The 22,503-nt window shown below is 33.8% G+C and overlaps 1 protein-coding gene across 2 annotated transcripts in view; it reads left to right on the forward strand.

Annotated features, from left to right (window-relative positions):
- Positions 1 to 15,571: 15,571 nt before the first annotated feature.
- LOC106143020 (zinc finger protein Gfi-1b) overlaps positions 15,572 to 22,503 on the forward strand; it is a 70,220-nt gene continuing 63,288 nt past the window's right edge. For both annotated transcript variants that reach the window (XM_013344982.2, XM_013344983.2), the window contains exon 1: positions 15,572 to 15,906. In XM_013344982.2, the coding sequence (XP_013200436.2) occupies positions 15,771 to 15,906 (136 nt within the window). In that variant the 5' untranslated portion in view covers positions 15,572 to 15,770. The remainder of the gene's footprint in view (positions 15,907 to 22,503) is intronic.

The following is a 22,503-nucleotide window of genomic DNA, read 5'->3' on the forward strand; positions in this document are numbered from 1 at the left end:
CTCTCATGGTTTTGACTAGTTGTCCCACGTGACGTCTTAAAAGATTATAATCCGATTAATTCTGAAGTTTTGTCTAACATACATAATCACGTCTTTATCCCTTACGGTGTAGATAGAACAGTCTTGAAAAGACTGGAACTCCACGTTCAGTTGTAGGTATAAAAAATGATTTAATTTAACAGCTATGTTTAATGGAATTTGCTGTGTGACATACACATACATAAATCACGCCTCTTTCCCGGAAATCGGAGGGGTAGGCAGAGACCACATCTTTGACATGACTGTTTGATTGAAAGTGACAGGTTGCTAGCCCATCGCATAAAAGAAAAAAAATATCAGCCTTTCTCTTGTTGGACTTTTATGATCTGCACGATATGTTAGGCAACTGACACACAATATATTTCTGCTGACCCATCAGATCAGCATGAAAGCTTACACTGGATGAATGCGCGTATTTCCTTAGTCACCTTTTACCACGTCCACAGGAAAGAGATGTAGTGAACGTGTTATAAAAATCCTAGAACCACACGGTAGACGTATGTTGAAACTCGTATGTCTACCGCTAAGGAGGGTGAATGTACTACAAAAACAAACATTGTTTCAACGCCCGCATGCATTAACTTCACTTAACTTAGATTATAACTTAAATTATAACCAACAGATTGCTAAATGTTGATGATACAATCAATGTCGGCGATGACTCTTGATTAGGATCGTTAAGTCTAGGATTTATTTCTTACTTTATTAGGTAGTAAATTATTATATGTTCCATCCTTAAAACATAATTTAATTATACCAAATGTAGATAAAATTAAATTATGTTTTACACAAAAAATAAAGACATGGCATTGATTGATCAACATTGTATTGGTAATCGCGTCATTTTATACTTATTTCATATGCTCATTCTTAAAATACAAGGTATTATTTACATGCCCTTTAAATCATGTCATCGAATTCAGGAAACGATAAATAGAAAAAAAAAAATTACTTATCACTTTATCGATGCTTAATCTAGGAGAGCCATTTTAATTATCTTTCGTGAATTATATTATTATCTATTGTTAACTCAAGAGTAAACTAAACTATGTAGTATGTATGTAGTATGAAGTAATGAAGCCACTAAATTAAAAAAAAGCAGTAGATTTATCTTTATAATAGAATAGGATCACTCCTTCTCTTTTCCATGGATGTCGTAAAAGGCGACTAAGGGATAGGCTTACAAACTTGGGATTCATTTTTAGGCGATGAGCTAGCAACCTGTCTCTATTTGAATCTCAATTCTATTATTAAGCCAAACAGTTCAACGTGGCCTATCAGTCTTTTCCAGACTGTTGTCCCTGCCTACCCCGATATATAGACGTGATCATTTGTATGTATGTATGAACATATTATAAGATGTACATCAATAAACGACAATACAAAACTTATCGCAACTGTTCCCGCCGTTAACCCTAAACCGCCGAAATCATATAAACTAAGGAAAATCCACAGCCGATTTGAAACATCAAAAGCGGCATAACAAAAGGACCCTAAAAACATAATGAGACGGCAAAAGGCGCAAGTGCTCCCGTTCACATGGTTCCGTAGCAATTTCGGGCTACTCATAAATATGTATGAGGCGGTCTTCTTTTCCTTTACTTATCAATTATGGGTATTTTAGGCGACAACCGGAGTCGCCGAGCGGAAAATTTGCTACAGCATTGCAAGGGTTACAATACTTTGAAGATTTCCGTGTGCAAATAGTTGGTTATTTTGAATGCGGCGTTTGCTTACATTTGGTATTAAATGTTTTACTATTTATATCATTCTAATACTATATTTTTACGTTATGGTTATATAAATATTGATTTTTAGTTAGTTTTAGTATAAAAAGACACTGATAAGGTATTATTTATTGAATTTGATATAATTTAGTTATGTCCATAGATTAAAAATAAAACTTTAACTTTGCCTCGAAAACGAAGCAGTTTATTAAAATAATTAATGCTTTATAAGCTTCAAATGTACTAAACTTTCTAATTAATTCAAACAGAACACGTTATTTTCCTTGACAGTCACTTCAAAATATGACAATTAATTTAATGTAACATCTATACAAAGCCAAGCAGTATTATTCACTAAAATCGCAAACACAAATGTTGACATATCAACTCCAAAGGTGTTACTACAGCTCACTCGACCAAAAACTTAACCCTTAAGCGGCGCGACCCCAGTTTTAAAGGGGGAAATTTTATTGCAAAAAATACTCTGCAATTTTACGGGCACAAAACAGTCCCTGTGTCCCTTAGGTAGTTTCGGCCCCAAGTCGATTATGTTTAGGGTTAAACATCATTGATATTGCCGATCGGTGCCCAGTGGGTTATTCAATTTTTTACCTCTAATTTGTCGGTCCATGTGGCAGCCGATAGCATCTTATTGATGATCGTTTAATTGAATATTTTTATATCGATACCTAGTTTGTTTGTTATGCCATCTGTTAAGATATAGGTTACAAAATTCTTGTATCACTGGGTGATTGTCTGCCAGACAACGCCCAGCCCAAACCGCTGGGATTAGAAATTTGTTATATGATAATAATAAATATGTACAGGACAAATTACATAGATTGAGTTAGTTTCGCAGTAAGTTACAAGATAGTAACGCAACGAACCGGCAGGGTAGGGTTTGTAGGGTCCTTCCTTACGAGGTCTAGGGCTGCACTAAGAGAGAGTTACCCGAAATTTCGGGAAATGCGTGACATTTCGTTTTTCTGACTTACATATTTTGGGTGAAATTTAGCAATGGAAAAAAATACTTAAACATAATCTATCAAGTATTTTTCACAGAGAATAAATGATATAATGATTATGGCAAGTTTAAAGATGTCTTCCTATCCCTCTGGGCGAGGGTTTGATCTATAATGTATGTATTTAGTGATAAACTCTACATGAACACCTTTAATATTTGTATTTCACATGTACCAGCATTCCCTGCTAACTGAAATAATCATGGACAGAACACAATCATAAAAAATCAAGAGCCCGCATAAAAAGAGCAATCTTTAAAATCGTAAACGGTCGGTTTTAGCAATTTACGGTAAATTTAGTGATGGGCCTTTTTTACCAATTGTCGGCCGGCAGCAGATCGGCAGATAAACTGTTTGGAGGCCCGCATGTGCGCGCACGCAACCTCGCTCATAGACTCGGTGCGAACAGAAGTGCCAATTTGTACACGATGAAAAGGTGGAGGTTTTTAATAATATGTGAATAAAAAAAAATTTAACCTTGGATGGCTCCAATTTCTCTGCGTCCACGATTTGATTATTGATAAAATAAAATCATTTAAACATCATCGTTTATTTTAATCACCAATATCAAATTGCACTAAATTTTTCGAAATTCCTACACTTCTACAATAACGAGAAAAGGTTTTATTCTTTTTTTTTTAAATAGCGGCAAGCTTAACAAAGATAACAAAGATTTCTACGACAGACCTTCTACACAGTTTTACATCTTTGCCACGACAGGATGCGGTGTTAGCGTTTTGTAATTAATAAATCGTTAATGCTCAGCCCCCCGATTGTTTTATGGTGGCGTTACTTACAGCTCATTGATGGACGAGTGCTGATGGAGCAAAAGATTTTACACTATACATTCAGAAAATATTAGGTAGTAATATTCAATCACGTTCATCTCATCCCCATGGATGTCGTAAAAGGCGACTGAGGGATACGCTTCTTAATTTGGGATTCTTCTTTTAGGCGATGGGCTAGCAACCTGTCAGTATTTGGATCTCAATTCTAGCATTAAACCAAACAGCTGAACGTGTATTATTAGTCTTTTCAAGACTATTGGCTCTGTCTACTACACAAGGATTATAGACGTGATTATACGTATGTATATATGTTCAAAGAAAAAGCTGATTGATTAATGTGAATGAAGCAAAAAATGTAGGTATGCAAGAATCTGGGCAAGGGGAAAGATATACTCTTACGATGTATAAAAAATAAATAATAGTTTAAAAAAAACTAAAAAACTACGCTTTATTGCTAATCAAACTAAAAAATAGAAAATAAAATTTAAAGACAAAGGAATTATAAAACAGTAGTAGCAAGTCGAACAATCGGTTATAGTCAATTACCTCCGATTAAAATTATAACAAAATTAAATTTATAAACAAAACAATTGAAATCTGAGTAAAAAGCGTGGGGTGCCTGATGTAGTAAATATTAAAATCATTCTATTAGCATATATTTATGACAAGAGAGTTATGAAAATGAAGTAAAATGCACCCCACGCTTTTTACTCTGATTTAAATTGTTTTGTTTATAAATTTAATTTTGTTATAATTTTAATCGGAGGTAATTGACTATAACCGATTGTTCGACTTGCTACTACTGTTTTATAATTCCTTTGTCTTTAAATTTTATTTTCTATTTTTTAGTTTGATTAGCAATAAAGCGTAGTTTTTTAGTTTTTTTTAAACTATTATTTATTTTCTATTTTTTAGTTTGATTAGCAATAAAACGCCTAGTTTTTTAGTTTTTTTATACAATTATTTTTTGGTAGAAGTGTTAACTTCCTACTACTTCTACTACGCTGTATAACTATCTTACTAGAAATGACTTTCGCAACCATGCGCCCATCGCCGGAGGTTTTCACAACTAACTTTCTTAAAGTTATATGTGGCCTGATTGGATTAAATCTCATAATATTCTCATCATCATGATTCTTTTTTAGGCGATGGGCTAGCAACCTGTCACTATTTGAATCTCAATTCTATCTTAAAGCCCAATAGCTGAAGGTGGCCTATCAGTCTTTACAAGACTGTTGGCTCTGTCTACCCCGCAAGGGATATAGACGTGATTATATGTATGCATGTATGTATGATGATTGTTAAACCCAGTTGAAAAGAATTTTATAGTGATAAATCACTGTTAATAATATTTTTGCCTATCCAGCAAACATAACAATTTTCGATTGTGGCCTTGCCAGGAATCAAACCACAAGATTAAGAGGCAGATTGATACAGGAACAAAAATATTTCAAACATACCTCCACTGCCTTTACAACCAGGAACGCAACAATGTTTATCTGAAGACATCGTGGCACTTTTGTAGTAAAATCTGTCTTTCACAAAAACAAACACAAACTTGGGACTCCTATCTCAAATAATCAGGTACTTTTTACAGGAGTCCTATCTCAAAATATCTGCACAACACAGTGAACACAGTCAGAGTCCAATCTCAGATGATAAAATCACACGAATATCCGGAAGAACAAAGCTCGACTCAACGGAAGATTCCAAACTCCAAATAACGACAAGTTATCAGCACAAAACAAAGTGCAAATAGGTAAATACACAGGCACCGGTAAAAAAACAGAAAGAAAGTTTACAGGTGTTAGAATCGAATTCAAAACTTACTGCAAAACTTATTTTACATAAATAAACAAACTGTCACTCATTTTCCAAGCGAGTATTACAGTGTTGCTATTATAAATATGCAAAAGTTACATAATGTTAATTCAAGAATCGCATTAATATGTTAAATACGTATTAAATATCGCAAAGTTCTGTAGGTAGTAACTTTATTCTTGTATTGTTGTAAATTTAGTTGTTCAATTTTCATTTATTACTTTTTTTTTATTACTTATATATTTTTTATTGTTTTAAAATATTCTACTAATTCTACTATTGTTTCTAATGGTAATTCTAAATAGAGCGATGCGATGAAATAAAAAAGCCTCAGGTTAATAGTAACATTATATGGAAATATATTACATCTCTTTTTGGACTCCTTATGCGTCAGAACTTCTTGGTTTCTTGTATGGAGATTACTGGCACTGGTGCTATCTCTGTCTCTCTTACTCTCATACGAAGGATCTAAAAATGAATTTATTAATCCTGGCAGTTTTAATAAGGATAATGAGAAACTCTTATCAAAATATTGCATTGTCATCGGTCCTTGATACGTGTGCAAAGTTTCAAGTTGATCAGACGTTTAGAAATCAGTGAAAATTAAGCTCAAAGATTCCGTTACATACATACATACATACATACATACATACAACCCAAGCTAATAAAAGCGTAGTAAAAATGACGGGACTTCCCAGAAGGACATGAGCTACCTTGAAACTGTCGAATAATTACAAAATACTTACCTTTCATTGACTAGAGCGCATAAAAAAAATTGATAACCTAACAATGCGATCAAAAAATAATTTTCAGTAAATTTCATGAAAACTTTTTCGCAAATCCATGATTCACCCGCTCAGCTGAGCTGAAAACTGTAACAGTTCATACAAAAGTATTTACGAAGCATTCGACAATGGATTATCTTCATAAAGAGGGGTTGCGAGCTCTGAGTTTAACTATAACTGTTGTTTATCGCTGGTTTAATGTTACCGCGACTACTTTACACGGTTTTTTTTTTATTTTTTCATGTCTTAATAACTGCTCTGGCGTGTTGTATTGTAAACTGTATTGTTTTAAAGTTTTAATACTAGGCGTTATATTAGAGTGAAATCACGTATCAAGCATTACACGTGGACATACAACAGACTTTGTAACATTATGTACGCTTTTTTATCTATGTACATATGTAACGAATAAACTCAAAAACTACTGAACGGACTTTTCACGAAGTTGTGCACATTATAACCCTTCGGGATTAAGTAACTTCTGTTACTTTTTTTTGAAATTTCAAACAGTAGTAATAGTCTCTCAAATAGTCTCAATAGTCTCTCAAAGGTTCTCCGCTTAACCCAATGGTAGACTGTTAGATAATGCTATTAGCATTAAGTCCGCCTATTGTACTTTACAAATTGTAATTGTTACAATAAAGAATAAATAAATAAATAAATAAATAGTCCCGCGCGAAAGCAAGTAACAATATAGAATAAAAATGCTAAGCGCAAAGTCAACCTCGGATCTTCAACTGAAATTTAAAAAAAATTGTGTTTAATACATACTTTATTACTTTTTTCCCCAAGCTTCGCTCCTGTGGGAATCTCCAGAAAGAAAAATAACACACGTCTGAAAGTATGCCGTATGGTAACCGGCACTTTAGAATAGGACCACTCGATTATCGATTGGATGCTGTAAAAGGTGACTCAGGAAAACGCTGTTAACTTCTTATAGGCCAAGGGCTACCTACCTAACACTATTTGAATCTCAATTCCATCATTAAGCCAGCTGAACGTGGCCTTCAGTCTTTTTAAGGCTGGTGGTTCATAAAATCACGCCTCTTTCCCGGAGGGGTAGGCAGAGACTACCTCTTTCCACTTGCCACGATCTCTGCATACTTCCTTCGCTTCATCCACATTCATAACTCTCTTCATGCAAGCTCGGCGGTTCCGGGTACTTTAGACCTGACCCTTTACTTGGACGTTCTAATTTGATTAAGATACGTTCGTCTAAGTCTTCCTACACCGACCTTTCCCTCCACACTCTCTTTGTATATCTGCTTAGTCAACCTGCTTTCATTCATCCTCTCCACATGACCGAACCATCTTAACATACCCTTTTCTATTTCTGTAACTACATCTTCCTTCACATCACAACATTTACCTGAAAGTCTTTGACAAAAATCATAAAAAAGTAAATTGAATAAATACAAAAATCCTTTTGATATTTAACTATGTAGGTATGTAAGTTTGAATCGCTCTCCCGCGCAGTTAAGCCGCGCTAATTATAGCTCGTACTAACAACTTTAATGAATGAAATCATATGAATTCGCGGGCCACTACATGTGGTGGCAACGCTGACAATCATCGACTTCCGGCGTCCAAATGATTTGTTTGTTAACGGATGTGACGAGTGTTGGAGGACAAAGGAATGATTTTTACCAATGGTAACATTGTGGATTAACATCAGACTGAAGACATACATACATAGATAAATAAAATCACGCCTCTTTCCCGGAGGGGTTGGCAGAGACTACCTCTTTCCACTTGCCACGATCTCTGCACACTTCCTTCGCTTCATCCACATTCATAACTCTCTTCATGCAAGCTCGGCGGTTTCGGTTTCGACTGAAGACAGTTCTGTCATATTTAAAGGTAAGACCACTAAATGTTCTGACCTAGTCATTTGTGCACGACACTTATTTGACAGTAGGCGCCGTGTGGTTCCTGGCACCAATAAAAAAAATAGGCTTAAGGGGTAGGCTTACAAACTTGGGATTCTTTTTCTTTATTTAAATCTAGTACCAATAATTTACGGAAACTAGATATTCAAACGAATTCTTTTAATTAGAATTCAATCAAATAAAATGTGAACATTCCCACGGAAGCAAAGCTTCGAATAAAGGCTAGTTAATTATAAGATAACGTTCATACACAAGATGTTGCAACGGTCGCAGAAATGTCATCTTCTATTTGTAATATTCATTCATAACGTCTTATTATTTAGCATGGTTGTAGAGCTATTAATATTTAGACATGTAAAATTAAAATGTCTTTGTATACCTACTTATAGAATAATCCATCATTCCCTTACTGTTGATTTTGCTTGCGTCCTCACCTCTCCTAGAGCCTAGGATGCATCTATGGCTACAATTCTGGATCCGGTCAGACTTTTACAAGAAGCAGCTCCCGTCTGACCTCCGCAACATTAACAATGGGAACTTTAGCCTTGAATCATGGGGTGACAAATCCAGGTCGATAAAGAAAGTAGTTAGAAAAGTTAGAATTGATTGAAATAAAGCCAACTCGTCTAACATAACTAAAGACTTAACTAACTTCAGACATTACACGGACAAACAAATTTCTTTTTAGACCATATTAGTAACTATGGATTTTTATGTCCGCAAATGTATTTTAAGTTTATGCTTCCCATTCAAGCAAATTATGCCTGACAGTTTATCATTAAATTCAAATTTGGCATGTCTATACTTTAATAAGTCTGGTTGTGTAGTGTTCACATTTGTCTCGGCCACAGATCATTAGCCAGACATGTGTTTGATGTCAGACGGCTGGGCGCGGTATTATGTAACTTGTAGATTTGTTTTTTTTTTTTAATCATATCACTAGCTTCATTATTTTACGTTTTAATCTCAGAAGGGGTATAGATTTTGAGAGCAAATAAACAAGTTAGAATTTATGTGTAATATCGTCTAAGTTGCATATTACGATTATATATTTAAAAGTTCAAAAAATATCATAGTTAAGCATCATGGATGAGTGAAGCGGGTAAAAAAAATTAAATTTGCACTTCAGTTTTGTGCCAAGTTAGTATTAAAAATGGTCGTTTCTTTAATTACTGGTACTAAAAAGCCGAAGCTCAAATGAGACTCGAACCCACGAAAACCACACGGTGTCAACGTCAACTATTTGTGTCCAGTGTGTTTCTCCACCGATCTCACTCCAAATTTCCGGCGCGAAATTTATGATAACCTTTTAGATTAATAATATAAGGATAACTTGCTTTATCTTGAATTGCGGTCATGGGCCCAGATCCTCAGCAGAATGACGCAATTGGAAATTAAACTCCACACATCAAATTGAGAAATAAAATCATACATACACCTACATATTATAATCACGTGTATATCCCTTTCGGGGTAGACAGAGCCAACCGTGTCGCAAAAACTAAAAGGTCACGTTCAGCTGTTTGGTTTAATGATGGAATTGAGATTCAAATAGTGACAGGTTTTGTCTCATTGCCTAAAAGTCGTGTAAAGTAAAATCTAGTATAATTCTACTTAAAATCGTATCGTGGTGGCATATACATTAAGATAATATAATAAGGCTGAAATGCGATTAGCCTGCAAAATATCAGCACATGTTATCTAAGAGAAAAAAAAGTGAGATGACAGGAAGCGCGCCATATGTGGAGAGGGGTCGTTGACTTCAAAGCTAGGCTCCCTAGACTTAATTAGTTTCTTCAGTAATCACACATTTTAATTAATTGTGTCTTTATGATTATTATTTTTAATATTTTTTTCTACTTTTATCACAATATCCTTACGTATTAAGTTTGGTTCGACAGACAAAGAATGTCAAATTAGTCCTTACGATGTTTTCCCTCGCCGTAAAAGAATCAGTTAGGAATCAAACTAATGAACATAAATGACAAAATAGTTATGCCACTTCAAATTCGGTTTAGTCTATTTTATTCGGGTACCATAATATTTTACCAACAAAGTTGTGAAAATTTTAAAATTTTACAGTAAATTTCATTCAAATCTAGTTTTTTTTTTCGTTCACATTTCCACACATAATTTTGTCAACGATCCGTATCTGACCCCAAGAATAAAAAGTGAGGGGTACTAATTAACCCGCTCCTTAATTTGAGTGGTCAGTTTGAACTGGTAAAGGAGAAAATTGTTCTCCTAATGTCACATCTAGATGCAAATTGCTTCAGCCCGCTGTTTATTTTAACCGTAATTTCGGTAAGGTTGGCACCGTTCCATTTTTAAAATGCGAAAACTTTTTTTATCTGTGGTCAAAAGATGAAAGTGTCGTCAAGTTGGTAAATTAGGAGGGTAATTCTTCAAAATTGACTTGAAAACTTGTTCATGGTATTCTATTGTTGTAATGGGGACTATTCAATTTATCGTTTGGTTAATACTCTCTTCGTCTTGTTTATAATATTTTCTTGTGTTAATAATGCCGTCAATATTTTTTCTGACTATTGATTCATTAGCAGTTTAAATGAATGTTATTAAATGACCTAAAGATAAAGGATATAAAAACACATTTTTAAGACTTATTTCATGAAATTCTATATAAATAACAAATCTGTATAAACATACAGTTTTATTTTGACCTAACTCAAGGTCAACTAGTAAATGACTAGGTCAACTCAAGGTCGACTCAAGGTCAACTAATAAAATCAAAATCTGATTGAAAGGCCATTATCATTAGTGGCGATAAACCATTGTTTTTTTTTGTCACCAGAAATGAAAATAGGTTAATTTAACCTCGCCAACCCTATTTCACATATTACTAAATATCTTAATAAAGGTTTAGCCAAGCTTCAAAGCATGAACCCTTCAAAGAGGCAAATAAAATTTTCACTGAATTAAAAGCAAACATTAGAATTTCTGAACGTACAGCCAAATGCCTCTCAGAAGCAAATGATTTTTGAACGAACAACCTGCTTGTAGTTAGTTTTTAACCTGAGTGGAGCCAGGAAATCTAATTAATTATTTTTACATATGTTCATATTACACATATCACGTTTTTATTAAATAAGGTGTACATAGAGCCTTTACTTTAGCCGAAATACCAGAAGGTGACACTGGAAATTATGGAAAATTTGAAAATCCCGGAATTTCCGTAGAAACGGAGAAAATAATTAAGATTTTTCTCTAAAAATGCTTCTTTTTACCCCAACTATACGTTAGGGGTAAAAAGAAGCATTTTTGATAACTTATGATGCAGACGCGATATCGATTCGATTGATGTTTAGAGAACATATGTATAATTTCATCAAAATCTGTAATAAAGAATACATACACTTAACTAATAATTAGCTCAAACCTACTAATACTAACATATAATCAGTGATAGGCCACGTTCGGCTGTTTGGCTTAATGATATAATTGAGATTAAAATAGCGACAGGTTGCTAGCTAATAACTTACATGAAGAATTCCAAGTAATATAAGCCTATCCCTTAGTTAGGAAAAACATTTTTTACGAAAATCTTAATTCGCAATTCTAACATAGAGTTATCCAGGTTTGTGGACTCTAGATATGACATTTAGTTATGTCCACCCCTAAAAGAGTAAGAACGTGAAATGCATGAAACAATCCGCTGGAGCCTAGTAACAAAATCGCCGATTCTGTTGCCAAATTGTAAATGCTTTGTATTAATTAACTTGGTATAATTAAAATACGGAACACTGCCCCGATGCGAGTTTTAATGTTTTTATGTGTTAGGTACTGTACAAAGTAAAGCGGGCCTTAGTTGCTTTATATATTACTCTACTTTTTAATTAGATATAATAGGGATAATTATAATCCTGAGAATAGATGTGGACAATTTTTTTTAAAGAGAATATATTAATATTGTACTGTTATTTAATTCGGCAATGCAACAGCCTTTTGGCCACGTTGCCGTGGGCAAACGATTTACTTATATGCAATACACAATTTATAAATTATTACGAGTTTTCCGTTCTTTTCTCTTTTTATTGTAATTAATATTTTTTTTAATATAAAATTACGGTAGTGAAGAAACTTTTCCGAAATTGAGAATGGTGTGATGTAATGTCGTGCACTGTCATGTCATGCACTAAATGCAATAAAATTTCACTATTTCAAATTATAATTCGGCTAAACATAGATTTATTTTTTTTTCACCGCCGAGCTTGCTTGAAGAGAGTTATGAATGTGGATGAAGCGAAGGAAGTGTGTAGAGATCGTGACAAGTGGAAAGAGGTAGTCTCTGCCTACCCCTCCGGGAAAGAGGCGTGATTTTATGTATGGTTGTATAGATTTATTCTGGAAACCGACAGCGTTCGTTAAATTACAATCCAGAAATTAGGATGAATCTAGTACTTGATGTTTATTAAGGACTTTTTAAATATTATCATGACTTTAAAACAGAGGCACATATTCATAATACTTAATTATCATTATTAACCTTAATCCGCAAAGAAAAAAAACATAAAAAATCTAAATCCATCATATAGCATTACTGCGTATAAAATAATGACTCCATTCTAAATTCAAAATGACGTATAAAACGAGCCTTATGCTTCCAAAATTAAATCCTCCGGCCTAATTGGCTCGCCTCATTAAAACAAATGATAACCGCAGTGCAGTTTGTATTATATTTTATAATCGCATAGAAAGGATGGTAAGGACCATTGGAGTAATCTCTCAGTTTAGTGAATTTTAAAATTCACATTATATTTACACAGAAATGGTTGCTCAAATTATATGAAAATACTTGCTGTTTTGTTTCGGGAGTATGTTCCCTTTTGACTTGTTTTAATAATTCCTTGATTAATTTTCGTTATTCAAAAATAGAAGGAGGATATTAGTTAGGGAATGCTTAACCTAACTAATAAACTAAATACGAAAGTAAGTTTGTTTGTTTGTAACTTCAAGCGATATCTACAGAACCAATCTTCTTGAAATGTCACGTATTCGTATATAAATGACTACACTTTTATTTATTGTAACTTAGAAAGACATAGTGTGGTAAATATTATATATATAGTTACCGTAGGATTTGCGAAATACCTGTATTCTTTAGCAGATAACGCGTAATTCTGGCAGGTAGACCTGTATTTCAAAATAATACCTTTTCTTCGCTAACAGTCCAGTGTAAATGCTGTCACTGGATGAATATGCTTATCCCCTAGTCACCTTTTACTTTTTTAACCGGAGTATTTCTATGACTAAACTTTGACCACGATCAAGAAGTAAATAAATGCGATACGCGCCTGATTTCGTTGACTCTTACTATTGTGAAACGTAATCTAGAATTGATAGAAACCCTAAAAATATAAACATGACGAACGATCTCGTAACTCATAAACTAAACTCGATTTGCTGCTACGAAAATTAGATGCTACGAAATTTCGTAGCCGTTCTACGAGATTCATTAATTTTCTTATATTTATATATATTTCTTTTTTCTTCTTATAATTGTTGTGGAAATCATAAAAGTAAACGTGACCTTCCAGTGTTTTTGAGATTATTGGCTCTGTTTACCCAGTAACGGATGGTGACGTGACTACATGTATGTATCTTCTTCATATAAGTATTTTAGAGTTGTCTACGGCGATAAGTGTCCATCCTCCATTCATTTCGTTTCTCTGTAATTATTTTTACATGTATTTTTATATGATTTTTATATTTTATAATAATTTCACACCCAACAATAGTAGTAATAAAACAGTCGACAGGTAGATCCCCGCTGACGGTCGACAATCGAGGGGGCGATCAAAACAATGGGATTTACCCGAAGAGATTATCCTGGGATAATTTTTGTTCCCCGAAAAATTTTCCCCAAAAAATATTCCATACGCAATATTAGACCTTATTTTTCTTATTCCAAGGTAGATTTTAATCTGGACCGTAGATCACGGGAATTTCATTTTGTCCCGAATAAAAATATCCCATACGACGGCTTTGCTTTATCATTGCGAAGCGGAGGTGTAATTAGTTTTCGCAAAGCAAGTACGAGGGCTTATTCTGGAACAGTTTTCGCATTGAAAATATAATAATATACTTTTTTGAGTTATTCAATGCACTCAATTTACAATCTTAACCCGTTGTTTAGAATGTCGGTCCAAGTAATCGTACTGAGAGCATTATTTTCTTTTCACCTTAATATAACTGGGTGTACCAGATTCTCAGATTATTTCCGTAGTTTAATAATCAAATAAATAATAATTTATAATAAGTTTAACTTAGTTATAAGTACCTGTTTCACTTATGATAAACTTATACTTACATTACTATTAAATTAAATATATAAAAATAAATTAAATATATCTTAAAAGTTGAAATTATTTAATATCGCTTCTGATAGAAAAAATTAAATCTCGGTATCTCATGTGTTCTGGCATTCCCAGTTAAAAATAAAACAGCTCATTATTTTTTTAAAAAGTTAGTTTCCCATACTAATAAGGACTAGTACCTACATATGACCAAATAATGCAATAATAAAAATAATATGTAAATGAATACTTTTTAAATTCTATTACAGAATACCGCCGTAACGACAGGGCCGGATTAGCACTCGGTATCCGGTGCGTTCCGGGACTCCCGGTGAAAAATTGAACCGTTCATTGTTTTAAATGTCCGTACGTGACGACCGGGCCGGGTTTAATTCGTCGGACGTCACCGTCGTTTGAGGGATAATTGTATCATCTTTCGACGGGTGCCGTGTTTATTCCATTATTGTTTTAAATTTTCAATTTTGGAGTTACTTAAGGATTGTTAACATAGCAGATTAGTTATAAAAAAATATTTTTATACTGTTAATAATTTAAGTTTTATAAACATTTTATAAAAATACAGTTTGAAACTTCATTACTTTAAAATTGATCGCTAATTTTAATTTAAAAACTGATACTGTACTGAGAAGTTTAACTCATGTTTCATATTAGATAAGTAGATACCTAATTCAAGGAAACATATTATTGAAATTCATTTATTTAGTTTGAGAAGAATTACAGTTTTTAATTAAATCAAGAACGCCAACAAAATCAAAATCAATTGTACTATCCAAAAAGTTATAGTGAAATGGAAATCAAAAAAAATTATAAAGTAAGTAAGTACTTATAATATAAGATAACTTTACAATCATTACATTACTTTACCATCATGCAAAAAGTCATATTATATGAGACAGGTTAACTTCAAGTCGAATACCAATACTGAAAATATTATCGAAAAAATTCTCACGAACAAATGCATCGGTGGCGCGATAAAATCCATCACGAACCATATTATTGTGTTACCTATACAAAGTGATTGTCACTCGAGGCACATGGCGGCGCCAGGGACGCCTGGGGCGGAGCCTCTCATACCACGCCCACAGAAAAACGGCGATAGCGATAAGGTCGAAATCAGTATGGAGATTCATGAGATTTTCGGCTTTACAGAACAGAAAGCCGAGAGAATACCGCTCGAGTGTGTGCCTGCCTTAATACATACTCGCAACCCGCGCCGGTCGCACGCACCGCGATCCAAATTCGAATTTCGTACGGACATTCCAAATAAACATTCGTTCTGTTTTGAAATTTTTGTTATTTCTTTTTTATTGTTATTTATGGCCAGTGTAAATATTTGTGTTTGAGTAACTTTTTAATTTTTGACAATGGAAGTAAGTGCTATGCCGCATATGCCACTGGACTTTTCTATGGTGAGAAGTGGCAGTGGTTCCCCTGGAGCCATGAGAGAAACTTCACCGAGGCCGGTTTCTAATAGCGCCTTCAGAGTCGTTACACCGAAAGGTAAATTTTCCGATTCAGAAAATGTTATCGAGACAGTACAAGTTTGAACTTTTATTTTTCAGTTAACTTTTTTTTTCAGAAATTTATTTTTAAGTCTTAATAATAATAGGATAGGACTTAGCACAAATATTCCATATTTAAAATATTATCAGTTCTTCAAATTATTTAATATTCAATTCCTAAATGAATTTCATAAGTTTGTTATAGGTAAGTACTCTTTATTTACCTTAAACACCATTGAAACAAAATTGTCCTTGTTTTGTTTAATAATAAAATGAAAGATGCAAATGAAGTGCCCTTCCTTCATATTATAGCTTATTTGTCTTCTTGGGGATGTATTTACAATTTTGACAATTAATTTGCGAATTAATTTTTAACATATTTTTACATAAAGTTTTATTTTTTCTTTTTTTTTTTTGATTAGCTTATAACCATGAAAATTCATATATTATTTTCTAGTTACAAAATATTTAGGAACTTAAGCCTTTCATTTTCAGCGTTTATACAATGTTAAACATTTTTTATTTAACGCTGGCTGTGCTTTATTTATAAATCCGATTAATAAGAGCCCAATTAGTAGTATTTATGTTTGTTACTTAATAATATTAGATAATATTTTCATTTTCTGTGCAAAATGGGAAACATTTTTTATAATTTTGTTCTCTCAGTAATAAAAATATTTTAACAATATTTTAATTGTGGTAGGTTTGCCTTTAGAAACATATTTCTGTCGAGTTTCCGTGAAAACGAGGGATGACAGAGAATACACAACCGAAACTTGGAATTTGACAATAATTTCATTCTCCATGAGAAATTTGAGGCAGAACTAACTAACATACCTACTTATATAGATATTCTACACTAATAGAAATTGAAGAAAATTATGCGATTTTTTTGTTCCTATATTCCGCCTATTCTTTTTTCTTTTTTAGAATTGAAGACATATGTGAAAACAATTATAGAAGGTGTGCCGTGTGGTTCCCGGCACCATTAGAAAAAGAATAGGACCACTCCATTTCTTTCCCACGGATGTCGTAAAAGGCGACTAAGGGATAGGCTTATAAACTTGGGATTCTTCTTTTAGGCGATGGGCTAGCAACCTGTCACTATTTGAATCTCAATTCTATCACTAAGCCAAACAGCTGAGCGTGGCCTATCAGTTTTTTCAAGACTGGTGGCTCTGTCTACCCCGCTAGGGATATAGACGTGATAATATTATAAGAGAAAAAAAATCCACCGCTAAACTTATCTTTTCTCAAAAAATGTTTAAAAGCAATGAACTCTTTTTCTTTCTATTGAAATAATTACCAATCTACTTCGTGTAAGATTTTTTAGTACAAAAATCAATATTTTTTTCTCCTGAATATTTTTTATATCATATTTTTTTTAATAAAAAACTACATACATACAAATAATCACGTCTACATTACTTGCGGGGTAGACAGAGCCAACAGCCAAAAGAGTGATAGGCCATGTTCAGCTTTTTGGCTTATATATATATGTATATATACAATACGAGTATATATGTATCATCAAGCCAATAGAGACAGGTTGCCAGCCCATCACCTAAAAGAAGAATCCCAAGTTTTTAAGCCTATCCCTTAGTCGGCTTTTACTACAGTCATGGTAAAGAGAAGGAGTGATCCTATCCTTTTTTATTGGTCGTTATAAAAATATAGGACAAATTAAAACTATTCTAACCCCCCTAATGTCATAGATCACGTGATCGATTCATCTGTCAAAGAGGACTTAATTGTTATCCTGAACCCTCGAACTGAGGACTGAACCCTTCGAAAGTGATCGCCGCTAATTTTATTGCATTGAGCAATGAATGAATGGACGAATAAATGAAACGAATTAACTCTTTATTAGATTTAAGCTTTTGATACACCTATGAAATGGTTTATCCATTTTGTTTTTATCACCAGCAGTCTATCAAGACTGTTGGCTCTGTCGACCCCGCAAGGGATATAGACGTGATCATATGTGTGACGGGATTATGTGTATATTTTTATCGCATGGAAATCTTTCAGCTTATTTCATTTTAGTTTTAATAAGGAGGATTAGAACTAGAATTCGTCTGCTAATGAAGGATTTTAGGAAAATCTCGCGGGAATGGAAGATAACAGAATTTTTTGTTTCAAGCGGGCGAAACTGCGGGCGCTCTCAGATATAAATAACATGTCTCATCAGATAAATGAATCATAATTACTGAAAAAGAGATTATTGGAAAATAAAAAGAAATAAAAAACATTGTTAAAAAAAGCAATTGTAAAACGAAAAAATTTTAATTACTATCATTTTAAAAATGTAATTTACTCAATCGGAAGTCAATTTGATTTCATTATTGGTTCAATCCTGGTCAGTTAAACAGGAAACATGGTTTTTATTACATTTGACCCTGGGACTTATTAATATTACGAGTACAATAAGTGCCAATAACATTGAAAATCTTTTAATTATTATCGTAACATCACATAAGCTAAGTATAGGATTCATTCACATATATATTTATATATTATTATAGAGGATAAAATATTAAGATTATTTAAACATGATTAAAAACCTTAATAGAAAATTCTACAGATACTTACAACTAAGTAAGTTTAAATATAACTTATTATGAAGTTTTCTTAGTTAAATCTGAAGACCGTGCCGTGTAGTTTGCGGCCCTTCAGAATAGGTCCACTCCATCAATTTACCATGGAAGTAATAAAAGGCTACTGAGGAATAGGCTTATAAACTTGCGATTTTTCTTTTAGGCTAGCAACCTATCACTATTTGAATCACAATTCCATCATTAAGCCATACAGCTGAACAGGTTGTCAAATTTCTTTCCTAACGGTATTGATTTATTTCTGCCTCGGTTTCAGGCGCTAGTTATATTTTCATACATACATACATTAAATCACGCCTCTTTCCCGGAGGGGTAGGCAGAAACTACCTCATTCCACTTGCCACGATCTCTGCATTCTTCCTTCGCTTCATCCACATTCGTAACTCTCTTCATGCAAGCTCGGCGGTTTCGGGTACTTTTGACCTGACCCTTTACCAGGACGTTATATTTTCACTTGGGAAATTTATGCGTTAAACTATTTTGTATAGGTACCTACTCAAAATAAACTGATGGTTAGAATCTTATGGGTGCAAATGGGCGCTTAAAGTGTTCTATGAAGATTTAAGCTTGATGAAATTTTCTTGATAGGTTGGCAGGTCAGATGGAAATCGTTTTAAGTTAAAACTAGACTCACCCTTCTTCACACCTTAATTGAGTATATAGGAGGATAAAAAAATAATCGAATATTTTGATTTATAAAAAAAGTAAAATAAAGTAATGTAACATCAATCATCAACAAATCTGCAAATGTCATTTTGTAAATATAAAAAAAAATTAAAAGAAACAATTACTTATTTCTGACATATAAAAAAAATGAAATTCAATTTCATTAGCATTACTTTACTACCATTCTCGCACGAGTTAATACTAAAAACCTTATAATTTTTCTGCTCCAAGCGATGAAAGAAATATTACACCATTTTCCAGCAGCCGTTCAGAATTCATTTAGGTATCTAGAAATATCGATATCCCTGTAATGAACCGGCCAAAAAGAAAACAGGGCCACTTCGTACAGTACTGATTATACAAAGGGGAAACGGAACTTCTGGTACAGATAATGCAAAAATCATACACTGATATTTACATTTCCTTAAGATATATGTTAAGTACTTTTATTTAGTGGCCGTGTGGTTCCCGGCACCAATACAAAAAAGAATAGGACCGCTCCATCTCTTTCCCATGGATGTCGTAAAAGGCGACAAAGGGAAAAAGATGCTCGAGTATTATAAACTACTGATACTAAGTACTAATGACTGTAAACTTGGAATACCTTCTTTAGGTAAATGGACAAGCAACATAACGAAATTTCTTTATCAAATCGTTTACAATTGTAACCCAATCGATGTTTTCTTTTGTCTAATTCGCTCAAAATTAGAACGTATCAAACAACAAACATACCTAATACGAACGATACCAAATCATATTTAATTTTAATTAACAAATAAAAAAAGTTCCGTGTGGTTCCCGGCACCATTCCAAAAAAGAATAGGACCACTCCATCTCTTTCCCATGGATGTCGTAAAAGGCGACTAAGGGGTAGGCTCATAAACTTGGGATTCCTCTTTTCGGCGATAGGCTAGCAACCTGTCACTATTTGAATCTCAATTCTATCTTAAAGCCAAATAGCTTAACGTGGCCTATCAGTCTTTACAAGACTGTTGGCTTTGTCTATTCCGCATGGGATATAAACGTGATTGTATGAATGTAATAAAAAAGTGAGATAATTCATTCAAAAGTTCTAATTAAAAGAACTTAACCAAGGCATTCAAAAAAAGAAGTTTAACCTTAAAACTGATCACAAAAAGGGTAAGCACCCTTGCTGGGGTGACAATAACACCATAACACTAATCTGCGTCATCCCGCTCCCTTCAACCCGGTATAACCCACTTGAAAATTCATGTGGTAACAGTTATACAGGGCTTTTCCAAGGATTACACTGCATCGGACGGGTTACCTAAATATCTTATGGAAATGACTGGTAACTAGATAATTATATTAGTGTTTAGTGTAACAATTGTGCCAAACAAACATATTCCACCACTCCATCTCTTTCCCATGGATGTCGTAAAAGGCGACTAAAGGAAAGGCTTACAAACTTGGGATTCATTATAAGGCGATGGGCTAGCAACCTGTCACTATTTGAATCTCAATTCTATCATTAAGCCAAATAGCTGAACGTGGCCATTCAGTCTTTTCAAGACTGTTGGCTCTGTCTACCCCGCTAGGGATATAGACGTGACCATATGTATGTATGTCAACATATTGATTATATATTCAATAAAATAATTTCGTTTGCATTCATGTATACATATACATATCATTTCTTTTCATTAAACGTTTAGCAACATCATAACCAAGTATAAATTTTACCTGGAAAAGTGCGAATCAAATTTCATTTTAATTTTTGGTAGTTATTAAGAGTATTCTCTACTGATTTTTTGACCCTTAGTCGCCTTTTACGACACCCATGGGTGAGAGATGGAGTGGTCCCATCCTGAAGACTTTGAATACTGAGAATAATAAAAAAAAAACCAACCCAATTCCAAATTTCTGGTAGGTACTTATCAGTTACTTGACATATAAATCTCATATTAAGTATCTGTTACAATTCGAAGTAAGGAAAAACAATTAATATAGAAGCAGGTTGTAATCCGGATTGCCAATAATTTGGCGAACATAGAGACATCTGATCCCGGACATAATCGGATTTGCCTGATCGACCGGCCGTTATTGAGTTTGCCCTTATTTTTGTACGCGCTGCCGCCAAGACATTGATTTTGATGATATTTGAGACGATTTTCTTATTTCTATAAAAATATTTGCTCAAATACATAAGTATAGTTACGTCTATATCCCTTGTGGGGTTGCCAACAGTCTGATAGACCACGTAAATAGATAACGGGAAAAATACTTATAACGAAAAATAATTGTTTAGTTTGATCCCACGTTAAAGTTTTCTTTGAGACTTAATGGTTGATGGTAGATAATGCTTATAGCATAAGTCCGCTTATTGACTTTATACTTATACTTTTGCCTTGGAGTATATTCCTCTATTTACAGAGTCATGATACCTTATATGATATATTTTGTACAATAAGATTAAAAAAACATCGTAAGACAACTCACGTGAGGATAACTGTGTTAAAGTAACTTAAAAAAATATAATATTTAAAACCCTATTCAGTATATTACCGGATATATTTAACAACAATACCAACCAACATTCATTAATTCATATAATACTATATCTCTTGCGGAGTAGACAGAGCCAGTAATCTTGAAAGGCTCACGTTCAATTGTTCGGCTTAATGATAGAATTGAGATTCAAATAACGACAGGTCGCTAGCGTATCGCCTAAAAGAGGAATCCCAAGTTAACAAGCCTATCCCTTACTCGTCTTTTACGACTTACATGGGAAAGAGATGGAGTGGTCCTTTTCTTTTTCATATTGGCGCCGGGAGTACACAACCGACCAACATCCAACAATGTATTAAAAAAAGGGAGACCAAAGTTCAGATTTTACTTGAACGCAGACAAAAACTAAGTAAAGCTTAACAAAACCTTTGAAAAATCATTCCCTCCATCGAATTTCCTGCAGTCAGAAGCACGTGGGCAATTCTCATCCAGTGATTTGGACCGGACCTAGAACCTCGATCCATCATTTTGGATGGAAATCTAATTTGGCCACATTCGCTACTACACGTGTCGCCCATAAACGAATTACCCGACAGCCCTCATCGGCATTAAGGGATGGATTTATTTTATCACTAGCATTCGCCGTAGACTTTCAACGCTTTAGTATCGTTAAATTAGAAATTCTTACGATAATTCATTGACTTATAAGACTTTTATTTACTCAAAATCATAATGAGCCATGCAGTTAATTACAAAACCGAGTGTCAAACATGATTGCGCGCCACATGTTGCAAAAAGACGAGTGTTAAATCGCACGTCCTTGGTCACATCCTACGAGTACATCC

Source organism: Amyelois transitella, chromosome 2, assembly GCF_032362555.1.
Source record: "Amyelois transitella isolate CPQ chromosome 2, ilAmyTran1.1, whole genome shotgun sequence".
NCBI lineage: Eukaryota > Metazoa > Arthropoda > Insecta > Lepidoptera > Pyralidae > Amyelois > Amyelois transitella.